Source organism: Hyperolius riggenbachi, chromosome 5 (assembly GCF_040937935.1).
Source record: "Hyperolius riggenbachi isolate aHypRig1 chromosome 5, aHypRig1.pri, whole genome shotgun sequence".
NCBI lineage: Eukaryota > Metazoa > Chordata > Amphibia > Anura > Hyperoliidae > Hyperolius > Hyperolius riggenbachi.
The window spans coordinates 26,063,051-26,075,089 of record NC_090650.1 but is presented as its reverse complement, the minus strand read 5'-3'; the positions used below and the strand labels follow the sequence as shown (position 1 = coordinate 26,075,089).

The 12,039-nt window shown below is 46.5% G+C and overlaps 1 protein-coding gene across 3 annotated transcripts in view; it reads left to right on the top strand.

Moving 5' to 3' along the window:
- The window catches only part of LOC137518033 (tubulin delta chain-like), a 51,621-nt gene that overhangs the window by 4,915 nt on the left and 34,667 nt on the right, over window positions 1-12,039 (top strand). For all 3 annotated transcript variants that reach the window (XM_068235218.1, XM_068235219.1, XM_068235217.1), the window contains exon 2: window positions 3,399-3,517. In XM_068235218.1, coding sequence (XP_068091319.1) covers window positions 3,423-3,517 — 95 coding nt within the window. In that variant the 5' untranslated portion in view covers window positions 3,399-3,422. The remainder of the gene's footprint in view (window positions 1-3,398; window positions 3,518-12,039) is intronic.

Here is a 12,039-nt window from a genome sequence, read left to right as displayed (position 1 = left end):
TTGAGAGGCATTTCACTGCCTACCAACAAGTACATTTGAAATCGGTGCCGGTAGACTTGGGCGCAGGATACAGCCAGTATATGGCTGATCCTGCTTCTGCACAAGTCCGGGCCGTGTTAATTACTATTCCCCCTCCAGGCCGCCATGGATAGTGGGGGAATGAAATAATTTGGCTTCCAGCGATTGCTGGAGGCCGAATTATTATGTTTTTAAGCAACCTCGGCTCCGTCTTCTGACGGACCCGACGTTACTCACTGAGCGCTTCAATAGGAGTGATTCCTATTGAAGTCTATGGAGGCGCCGGCTGCGCCCAAATCTAGCAACGCTGAAAAGCACTGCTCCGCTACCAACAGTCCATGTAAAGCATTTGAACTGTGCTCAGCAAGCCGTTACCAGGCAGCAGCAAGCAGTTGTGAGCGTTTGAAAGGCATTTCACTGCCAATCAACTGCCCATAGAAAAGAGGCCTAAAAGGAAATAAGGTACTTATCCGTTAGCCGGGCGCATCCTCTAGGTGTCGACAAAACTCCACCAGAGTTACATCTTTCCCTACTATCCATGTCGGCATGGAGGGGGAATAGTAATTAGCGCCACCTAGAGGATGCGCCCGGCTAACGGATAAGTACCGGAAATAAATATGGCAGCCTTTATATCCCTAAGACCTCTTTTCCACGAACTGTTGAGCTGTGTGCTCAGCAAGCAGTTGCCAGGCAGCAGTGAGCAGTTACCAGGCAGCAGTGAGCAGTTGTAAGAGTTTGAGAGGCATTTCACTGCCTAGAAACATTTCGTGGAAAAGGCCTTAATCAGATTTCAGAATGGCTGATCAGTTAACTGGTAGCTTCTGGTTAAATAATTGTCAGCTTCTGGGTCTGATTAACCCCTTCTGGTTCCACCAATGCAAATACAAACTTAAAGCTCAAAAAAAATATAATAATAGTAAGAACAATCACGTAATTGCAGGAACTGTTTTTTTGTTTTAATGCCATGCCATGTCTATAACCTAGTCTGATCTCTTTTGTCTCCCCGGGGATTAGCATTGTTCATCTCTGGCTTGGCATTATATATTTTTTCTCGATTTAGGGCTGGAACCCACTAAAGCGCTTTTTTGAGCATTTAGGGCTGGTGCACACCGAGCGGCTTTTTGGGCGTTTTCAGATCCGCTTGCGGCTGCGGATCTGCTTGGTCAATGTATCTCAATGGGGTGGTGCACACCAGAGCGGCAGGCGTTTTGCAGAAACGAAAAATGCCTGGGTGAGGCATTTTTTGGATTTCGGATGCGTTTCTGCCTCAATGTAAAGTATAGGAAAAAAGCAAACCGCTCTGAAAAACGGCACTTCAGAGCGGTTTTGCAGGCGTTTTTGTTACAGAAGCTGTTCAGTAACAGCTTTACTGTAACAATATATGAAATCTACTATACTGAAAACCGCAGCAGCAATCCGCAAAACGCTAGCAAAACGCCTCATAAAAATAAAAAAAAGCGTTTAAAAATCTGCTAGCATTTTGCGGATCTGCTAGTGGGTTTTGGTGTGCACCAGCCCTTAGAGAGCGCTTTAAATAACTAGCGATTTCCCTAAACGCTCTGCCAATGTAAATAAATGTAACAAATTCCACAGTAGCGACGCAGGGCATGCAGCATTTTGGAAGCGTTTGCGCTTCAATGTAAAGTATTGAAGCGCTGGCAAATCGCTCATGAATTGCTACACATAGAGATTTGTGTGCGATTTAAAATGACTGCAAACTGTAAAAAAAATTATAGTATATTGAAAGGACCAATCAGAATTAAAATCGCTAATTGCAAATTGCAATAACCAGTCGCTGGCAAAAGCTTACACTTTTTAAAATCGCTACCAAAAGCGCCGGAAAATGCTTATCGCTAACAAACCCCTAATTAAAAACTCTAGCGATTGCACTAGCGATTTGTAGTGGGTTCCAGGCCTTAGGGCTGGCGCACACCACAGAGCGGTTCTGGAGCGGTTTTTAAAACGTTTGCAGGGGGAAAACCGCTTGGCTAACGAAAGCGAATGGGATGGTGCACACCAGAGCGGCTCGTTTTTCCCCCAAACGCAAACTCGGGGGCTGCAGCATTTTTTTAGATTTCTGAGGCGTTTCTGTGTCAATGTTAAAGTATAGGAAAGTGGAAAACTGCTCTGAAAAACGCCAGATCAGAGCGGTTTTCCAGGCTTTTTTTTATTACAGATGCTGTTTAGTAACAGCTTTAGGGCCTTTTTCCACTAGCCTGCGATTTGCAATTTGCTTCTGATCGCAAATCGCAAGGTACATCAAACTAATGGAAACTGCAGCAGCAATTTCCATTAGTGCGATCCAATTGCGATGCGATTTTGGTCAAAGCGCAATCGTCGTCCTGCCGCGTTTTGTATGGGATTGAGCTGGACTATAATGAGTATAGTAGCTCAATCGCAATCGCATGGTGGAAATTGAAACGCGATCGCATTTCATAGTGGAAAAGAGCCCTTACTGTAACAATATATGTAATCTGCTACACAAAAACGCTCACAAAAACCGCTAGGCATGTTTAGAAACCGTCAGTACTTTTCTGTTAGCCGGGCGCATCCACTAGGTGGCGATAAAACTCTACCAGAATTACATCTTTCCCTACTATCCATGGCGGCCTGGAGGGGGAATAGTAATTAATGCCACCTAGTGACTGCACCCGGCTAACGTAAAAGTACAAAACCGTCTCTAAACATGCCTAGAATCGCTCTGAAATCTGCTTCAAAAACCTCTAGCGTTTTGCGGATCTGCTAGAGGTATTTGGTGCGCACTGCGTCTATGGCCTCTTTCCCACGGGCAGCTGAAGGCAGGGATTTCACTGCCTGTCACCTGCTACCATCCACTGGCTGGGTGCTTGCTAGTAGGGATGGTCAATGAGATGCAAATAATTTTGAGTTATGCCGGATTATGCAAATTTTATGCAGCTTGAAAAATGGGCCAATCAAATTTTACCTCAGCAGGATTTGATTGGTTCATTTTCAAGCAGAGTAAATTTGCATAAAACTGCATCAACTCCAAATTATTTGCATCCCGTTGACCATCCCTACTTGCTAGCGCTTGGCAGTGGAAATGAGTTGCCATCCTCAGGCTCAACGCGAGAAGTTTCTACTGCCGGATAAATCGCCACTGCATGTTAAATGTGACATGCTGAGGGTTACCAAACCCTGCCAGATGGCTGCATGTAGTTGCAGCCGATTGGCACTTGTGGCCGGCAGTCGGTAGACTGAACTGCTCGACAAATGGAAAGAGCCCTCAAGGGTGTGTACACACATCACATTTTGATTTGCCATTGATTGGCCAACTACACCACCTCCATGCAGAATGAGGGCCAGGAGATTACAGTACTGTGAACTGATTGCATAGGTATGTTCCTTCTTTCTCTCTGCAGGGGCCTCATGTGTCACCGGAAAAGATGTCACTGATATGGCTTCAGGTGGGACAATGCGGCAACCAGATTGGCCAGGAGTGGTGGCAGATAATCACCAGCAGCGGAGATGATGCCGACCGGTAAGAAAGCATGGTGTAGGTCTCACTAGGCCTTGCATATGCTGCGCCCACCTTGGCTGGGTGGTTAACTCTGCCTGGGTGTAAAGCACAATGGCATTTGTAAGGGGCAGCATGTTTGAAGGCAGTAAGAAAGCTGTAACATGACACACTTGTGGCGCCCATGAGCGGAACAACGCAAATATGATGGGAAAGCCAGGAATCCCAGTGATGTATACTTCAGGTCCAGCAGGGAGTACATCACTGGGTGAGGGGCGGTAAGAGGCGTCCGAGCAGCGTGCCGGGTGGGGGGGGGATGGGGGCGACGCTGTGTATATTACCATGTCGGCACACTCTGCCGCAGGGTAATATAAATCTATTTTTTGGCGAAGCATCACACAGCAATGCTATACTCGGGTATAAAACCATCCTAAAACTAAAGTCACCCTCCATACATCTCTCACCTCGGGTTCCCTTTAACCTCTTCCCGACCGTCTAACGCCGATTGGTGTTGGGAAAGTGGCAGGCCCAGGACTTTGTTACACCGAAAGGCGTCAAGAGCGGTGGGCGGAGATTAGCGGGGATCACGCACGCTGATGTCTGCCCATCTCCGCTCCGTCATCAGTCTGCCAGTGGCGATCGCAACCACGGTCTATTTACATTGTACAGCGCTGCGATATACTGCAGCGCTGTGCTGGGGACAGCCCTGTCACTCAGCTGTCCCATGGAGTGGCCACAGAAGCTCTGTTGTTGGGCAGAAAAAGGGGGGGGGGGGAGTTCAATTTAGTGTACTAAGTTGTATGGCTGTGCAGCAACCTAATAAAGCTGTAGAGCACTGAATTGTAAAAAATAGCCTGTGGGAAGTCTACAAAGCTGAGAACAAAAAATAAGAAATAGAGTGCAAGTTTTTCCAACTTGATTTAGTTGCAAATTGAAATTGAACCAATCAAGATCTGCTTCAGCTGCATACCATTGGCCCAGTTCTAATCTATCTGCATACAAATTGCAACCAGGTTTGCATTAGCTCTAAAAAAAAAATGTGCAATTCATTGATTATCTCTACACACTACAGGAGGCCTCTCAAACCTGGAACACTCCCTCTTCTAGGTTTTTATGATCTGAATTTATAGTGAGGAGAATGTCACCTACTTCCTGTTAATCACATGAGCATTAGGGGCATACCTAGAACCCGGCGGGCCACCCCAGCAAGACTAAAGCTGAGTACACACGTACGATAACGATCGTTCAAAAACGAACGATAACGACAATCGGAACGATAATCGTGCGTTCAAAAAGTGTGAACGATCGTTTTTGTGAACGATAACGATCGTTATCGTTCAATCGGACCGATCCAACCCGGCGGATTTTTTCGAAAGATAATCGTTCAATCGTTGCAGTGTGTACAAAGATCGTCCGATAACGCATGTTCTTATTGCCTGTCATAACGTCACTTCCGCTTGCGCACGCATTTTTTTATCGTTCGTCGTTCAGTACTTTATACTTATATCGTTCACGTGTGTACACAATCGTTCATTACGAACGATCTTTTCAGTCTAATTTGAATATCGTGTAAACGTCACGAATCGTTCGTAACGAACGATCTTTATCGGACGTGTATACGAACCTTTAGCCTGCTATGCCCCCTGCAAAACCCTTGACACCTCGTATGATCAAGATTATGTCTGTGCTCCCCTGCATACATTGCCTATTAGCTAGCCACAAAACCTCTTTTTGCAACACGTTAGTGAATAGAGCTGTTTCCATTCAATGCGAATTTTAGGATGCGGTGCTGGAAAAATCTGGATGGTATGCTGCATTTTTTTCGCATGCGAGTGGGATCTGAATGCAAATCGTGGCTAATGTGAGTCAATGGGGCTGCAAATATCCATTTTATAAACGCGAAAATTCGCGTTGTGAATGCTGATTTACCCAGTAAGCACGTGTGACACATGACATGTGTTGTTGCTAGGCAGTCTTCAAATCGCAACCCGAATTTTCGCATAAAAACGCTTATGCGTAACGCAAATCTGCATTAAAACGTATGGGGATTTCCTGACGCGATTCAAAAGCGCGCTAGTGGAAATACGCCTTTACTCCTCTCTTCAGCGGCACTGTACATTGTAACTCCTTGCAGGAGCCGCAAGGTGTTATACTGGAGATAGGAGGGAAGTTGTCACTAGCTCCGCTGATAGGTAATGTGTGCCACTTCCGCTGCCATGCTCTGCATCTCTCCACCGGAGTGGGCCCGCTTAGCCCCCGGGGGGGGGGTTCATGGGGGAGCTATTTTTATACACCCCTGAAGTAAAAAATAAACTACTTCAACATACACAAACTGGAAAGAGGCACCCAGGGATATGATAACATGATGTTAAGAGCAATTACAGTAAAAAGAAAAAGGTGAGGTGGGTTACCTCAATTATGACAATTCATGTAACAAATGCATTTTATTATGCACTGGCAGCTAGTAGAGGTGCTCTACTCTTGGCTCGTAGCACCCTTCGGAACGTTAATCGGTCTGAGTAAGTGGGCATAGTCTCACGAAACTGGTTGCTAGTGCCTAATAAAATTCATTTGTTACATTAATTGTGGTTATTGAGGTAAGTCACTTCAATTTCTTTTGAATTGCTTTGAACAAAGTTTTATCATATCTCTGTGCGCCTTATTCTTCCATTTGTGCTTACCACCCTCCTTTGGAGGGGTATACCCTGGCTTCTTGTGGCTTAGTTTAATGTATGACCTTAGCGCCAATCGCAAACGTGTTACCTGCAGCGATTCTGGAGCGATTGCGGTACAGTGCTTATAAGGCTCTGACCGCGATCGCTCAGAAATCGCAGAAATGTCCAGTGATTTTTAAGGCACTAATCACGGTAAAATCTCCCGCGCAAAACTAGCGCTACTGTTTTGCGATTTGTAGTGTGACTGAGCCCTAAGAGCGTGACCATATGCAGTGCCGTCTGGACAACCGAGTGGAATCGGGTTTATACATCTTCACTTACTCATAAGTGGTTGGTTGGCCCCTCTGCAACCCACTTTTGTGAGTACCACTCTGTCTTTAACTTATAACTCCTCCCCCCCCGCGACATATTGGCCCATCTGGGATCCCGTTCTCTCCGTGTTATTTTTCCTTTAGGGCAGTGTTCCCCAACCCTGTCCTCAAGGAACACCATCAGTACATGTTTTGCAGAAAACTACAAACATGCACAGGTGGGGCAATTAGCATCTCAGCAGAGCTGATTAACCAACTCTGTGGATTCATACAAACATGCAGTGTTGGTGGGCCTTGAGGACAGGGTTGGGGAACACTGCTTTAGGGTGCCAGACCACCCATCCCATCTACTATATAGATGGAACCTCTGCACACTATCAATTGTGTGTGCTAGGACAATATAGACATGCATAAAAGAAGAGAACCATGTCCTTTTAGATACAGCACCACACAAGTAATATATTCCAAATGTAACAATTTATTATATTATAATGACAATCACTATAGAACATGTTAAAATCAATTAAAATATATCATGCTGCCTGTAATGATCAATCAAATATACCATACATCAATCAATGAATAAAGAGCGCACCATCATATGATAAGTACAGTAGTGTATTATACTCTGAGGTGCTCAATACAGAGCTACCCCAGGTAATTGAACCCGGGTTCAGTGTTTATGCCTAAACAGTGAAGAAAAACCTGTAAGGAAGAAAAGTGAACACACAGTGCAAATATAACCATCAATATGATGCAAAACAACCAAAGGATGCAATATGATCAATGTGTCTAACACTAACAATAGTGCAAATATCAGTGATATGGCTCAAGGCTGTGACTATGATACCGTATGCTGTGTGGCTGAACAAAGTATAGAAGGCAAAAATACTTAGCCGGATGGGCGCAATGACAGGCAGCAGAGGGAAGAGAAGGCCCCAGGCGGATGTCTCCACCGGTTCCGCGGCAACCGACGCCGCTTTATCAAGAGAGAGGGGGACTCCTGTAGCCATAATGGCGACGAACGCCAAGTTAAATAGTGAGCAGAGCGGTGTCACGTGATTGCGCGACGTACGCGCATCACGCGCGCCGCTCAACCAATAGATGCTAGGTAGGCGGGGCAGAGGGCGGAAGAGCACAGAGGACGCTACGCTGGAGCGCAAACCAGGAAGTAAGTATGACGTGAATGGTCACACATCAACCATTGTGTAACAATACAAGGCAGCGCTATCCAATAACAGTTAAAACCGGCGGTGTCACGTGGTCGCATGACGTGCGCGCACCACGCGCACCGCTCAGCCAATGGGGGTTGAACAGGCAGGACAGAGGGCAGAAGAGTACAATAGACTCCACGCTGGAGCGCAAATAGGAAGTAGGTATGACATGAGCCAGTCACTCGGCACACAGCACACCACAGGGCAGTGCCATCAAGCGACAGCGCATAAATAAAGCCATATCATCAATCCCTGCATAAATAAAGCCATATCATCAATCCCTGCATAAATAAAGCCATATCATCAATCCCTGCATAAATAAAGCCATATCACCAATCCCTGCACGTATAAAACCCTATCTAGTGACACATATACAGTGACATTATACAATAATATGATATATGATGATCTATAGCATAAACATAGCATCAATAGTCACCTAAAAGAGGGCAAAATTCAAACCACTAAATCATAGTAAATCGCAAGGTTAGGGTCCTGATAGGCCCATATATAGTCCACAAGTTCACGCAAAGTTCGTAATATGCCCCCACAAGTTCTAAATGGGGCACAAAAAACTATCTTGAGCATGATCATATTCAGTCCATGATGTCCATGCAGCATCATAGTAATTCCCAATGTACAAAAAAAATTTTTTGTACATTGGGAATTACTATGATGCTGCATGGACATCATGGACTGAATATGATCATGCTCAAGATAGTTTTTTTGTGCCCCATTTAGAACTTGTGGGGGCATATTACGAACTTTGCGTGAACTTGTGGACTATATATGGGCCTATCAGGACCCTAACCTTGCGATTTACTATGATTTAGTGGTTTGAATTTTGCCCTCTTTTAGGTGACTATTGATGCTATGTTTATGCTATAGATCATCATATATCATATTATTGTATAATGTCACTGTATATGTGTCACTAGATAGGGTTTTATACGTGCAGGGATTGGTGATATGGCTTTATTTATGCAGGGATTGATGATATGGCTTTATTTATGCAGGGATTGATGATATGGCTTTATTTATGCAGGGATTGATGATATGGCTTTATTTATGCGCTGTCGCTTGATGGCACTGCCCTGTGGTGTGCTGTGTGCCGAGTGACTGGCTCATGTCATACCTACTTCCTATTTGCGCTCCAGCGTGGAGTCTATTGTACTCTTCTGCCCTCTGTCCTGCCTGTTCAACCCCCATTGGCTGAGCGGTGCGCGTGGTGCGCGCACGTCATGCGACCACGTGACACCGCCGGTTTTAACTGTTATTGGATAGCGCTGCCTTGTATTGTTACACAATGGTTGATGTGTGACCATTCACGTCATACTTACTTCCTGGTTTGCGCTCCAGCGTAGCGTCCTCTGTGCTCTTCCGCCCTCTGCCCCGCCTACCTAGCATCTATTGGTTGAGCGGCGCGCGTGATGCGCGTACGTCGCGCAATCACGTGACACCGCTCTGCTCACTATTTAACTTGGCGTTCGTCGCCATTATGGCTACAGGAGTCCCCCTCTCTCTTGATAAAGCGGCGTCGGTTGCCGCGGAACCGGTGGAGACATCCGCCTGGGGCCTTCTCTTCCCTCTGCTGCCTGTCATTGCGCCCATCCGGCTAAGTATTTTTGCCTTCTATACTTTGTTCAGCCACACAGCATACGGTATCATAGTCACAGCCTTGAGCCATATCACTGATATTTGCACTATTGTTAGTGTTAGACACATTGATCATATTGCATCCTTTGGTTGTTTTGCATCATATTGATGGTTATATTTGCACTGTGTGTTCACTTTTCTTCCTTACAGGTTTTTCTTCACTGTTTAGGCATAAACACTGAACCCGGGTTCAATTACCTGGGGTAGCTCTGTATTGAGCACCTCAGAGTATAATACACTACTGTACTTATCATATGATGGTGCGCTCTTTATTCATTGATTGATGTATGGTATATTTGATTGATCATTACAGGCAGCATGATATATTTTAATTGATTTTAACATGTTCTATAGTGATTGTCATTATAATATAATAAATTGTTACATTTGGAATATATTACTTGTGTGGTGCTGTATCTAAAAGGACATGGTTCTCTTCTTTTATCCATCCCATCTACTGCTATTTCAACATACACAACAGTTAGCTTACTTTACTCACAGGGTAACCAGGCATACATGTGCTCGGTACTCTCCTAGTGCAGTCTGCCACTCTACCCTGAGGTTCCTTCCTCAGCCAGGAACGAGCCTAGGGAGTGGGAAAGTGAAGGAAAACCCCTTTCAAGTGACCCAGAAGGGGGAAAAAAGTCCCAGTTTGGGTACTTGCCTCGGAAGAGGGACGCCTCTGGATCCTCCCGAGGCTTCAGCATTGCCCTCCTCCTCGGTGTTCCAGTGCTGTGACCCCTGCAAGGCACAGGCTTGTCCACGGAGCTTTCCTGCACTGTGCAGCCGGCTAGCACGGTGCCGAACGGGCTCAGCTTTTTCAGCCTTGAGCAGACGCGCTTTGCTACTGCGCAGGCAATAACAGTCTGCACCTGCAGAGTGCGCTTCGTAGAACTTTGGGGGTCCCAGCGCTGGGACAGAGAGTGACGGGGCAAGTCTCTGTACAGTTCCCTAGTGTCCCCCTCCTTCCCCTATATGCTTCCCTGGTGTCTAATGGCCCCCCTCCAACCCCTATACAGTTCCCTTGTGTTTAGTGGTTCTCACCCTCCCCTATGCAGTTCCCTGGTGTCTGGTGGTTCTCACCCTCCCCTATACAGTTCCCTTGTGTCTGGTGGTTCTCACCCTCCCCTATACAGTTCCCTTGTGTCTGGTGGTTCTCACCCTCCCCTATACAGTTCCCTTGTGTCTAGTGGTTCTCACCCTCCCCTATACAGTTCCCTTGTGTCTAGTGGTTCTCACCCTCCCCTATACAGTTCCCTGGTGTCTGGTGGTTCTCACCCTCCCCTATACAGTTCTCTTGTGTCTAGTGATTCTCACCCTCCCCTATGCAGTTCCCTGGTGTCTGGTGGTTCTCACCCTCCCCTATACAGTTCCCTTGTGTCTAGTGGTTCTCACCCTCCCCTATACAGTTCTCTTGTGTCTAGTGGTTCTCACCCTCCCCTATACAGTTCCCTTGTGTCTAGTGGTTCTCACCCTCACCTATACAGTTCCCTTATGTCTAGTGGTTCTCACCCTCACCTATACAGTTCCCTTGTGTCTGGTGGTTCTCACCCTCCCCTATACAGTTCCCTTGTGTCTAGTGGTTCTCACCCTCCCCTATACAGCTCCCTTGTGTCTAGTGGTTCTCACCCTCACCTATACAGTTCCCTTGTGTCTAGTGGTTCTCACCCTCACCTATACAGTTCCCTTGTGTCTAGTGATTCTCACCCTCCCCTATACAGTTCCCTTGTGTCTAGTGGTTCTCACCCTCCCCTATACAGTTCCCTTGTGTCTAGTGGTTCTCACCCTCACCTATACAGTTCCCTTGTGTCTAGTGATTCTCACCCTCCCCTATACAGTTCCCTTGTGTCTAGTGATTCTCACCCTCCCCTATACAGTTCCCTTGTGTCTAGTGGTTCTCACCCTCACCTATACAGTTCCCTTGTGTCTAGTGATTCTCACCCTCCCCTATACAGTTCCCTTGTGTCTAGTGGTTCTCACCCTCCCCTATACAGTTCCCTTGTGTCTGGTGGTTCTCACCCTCCCCTATACAGTTCCCTTGTGTCTAGTGGTTCTCACCCTCCCCTATACAGTTCCCTTGTGTCTAGTGATTCTCACCCTCCCCTATACAGTTCCCTTGTGTCTAGTGGTTCTCACCCTCCCCTATACAGTTCCCTTGTGTCTAGTGGTTCTCACCCTCCCCTATACAGTTCCCTTGTGTCTAGTGGTTCTCACCCTCCCCTATACAGTTCCCTTGTGTCTAGTGGTTCTCACCCTCCCCTATACAGTTCCCTTGTGTCTAGTGGTTCTCACCCTCCCCTATACAGTTCCCTTGTGTCTAGTGGTTCTCACCCTCCCCTATACAGTTCCCTTGTGTCTAGTGATTCTCACCCTCCCCTATACAGTTCCCTTGTGTCTAGTGGTTCTCACCCTCCCCTATACAGTTCCCTTGTGTCTAGTGGTTCTCACCCTCCCCTATACAGTTCCCTTGTGTCTAGTGGTTCTCACCCTCCCCTATACAGTTCCCTTGTGTCTAGTGGTTCTCACCCTCCCCTATACAGTTCCCTTGTGTCTAGTGGTTCTCACCCTCACCTATACAGTTCCCTTGTGTCTGGTGGTTCTCACCCTCCCCTATACAGTTCCCTTGTGTCTAGTGGTTCTCACCCTCCCCTATACAGGTCCCTTGTGTCTAGTGGTTCTCACCCTCCCCT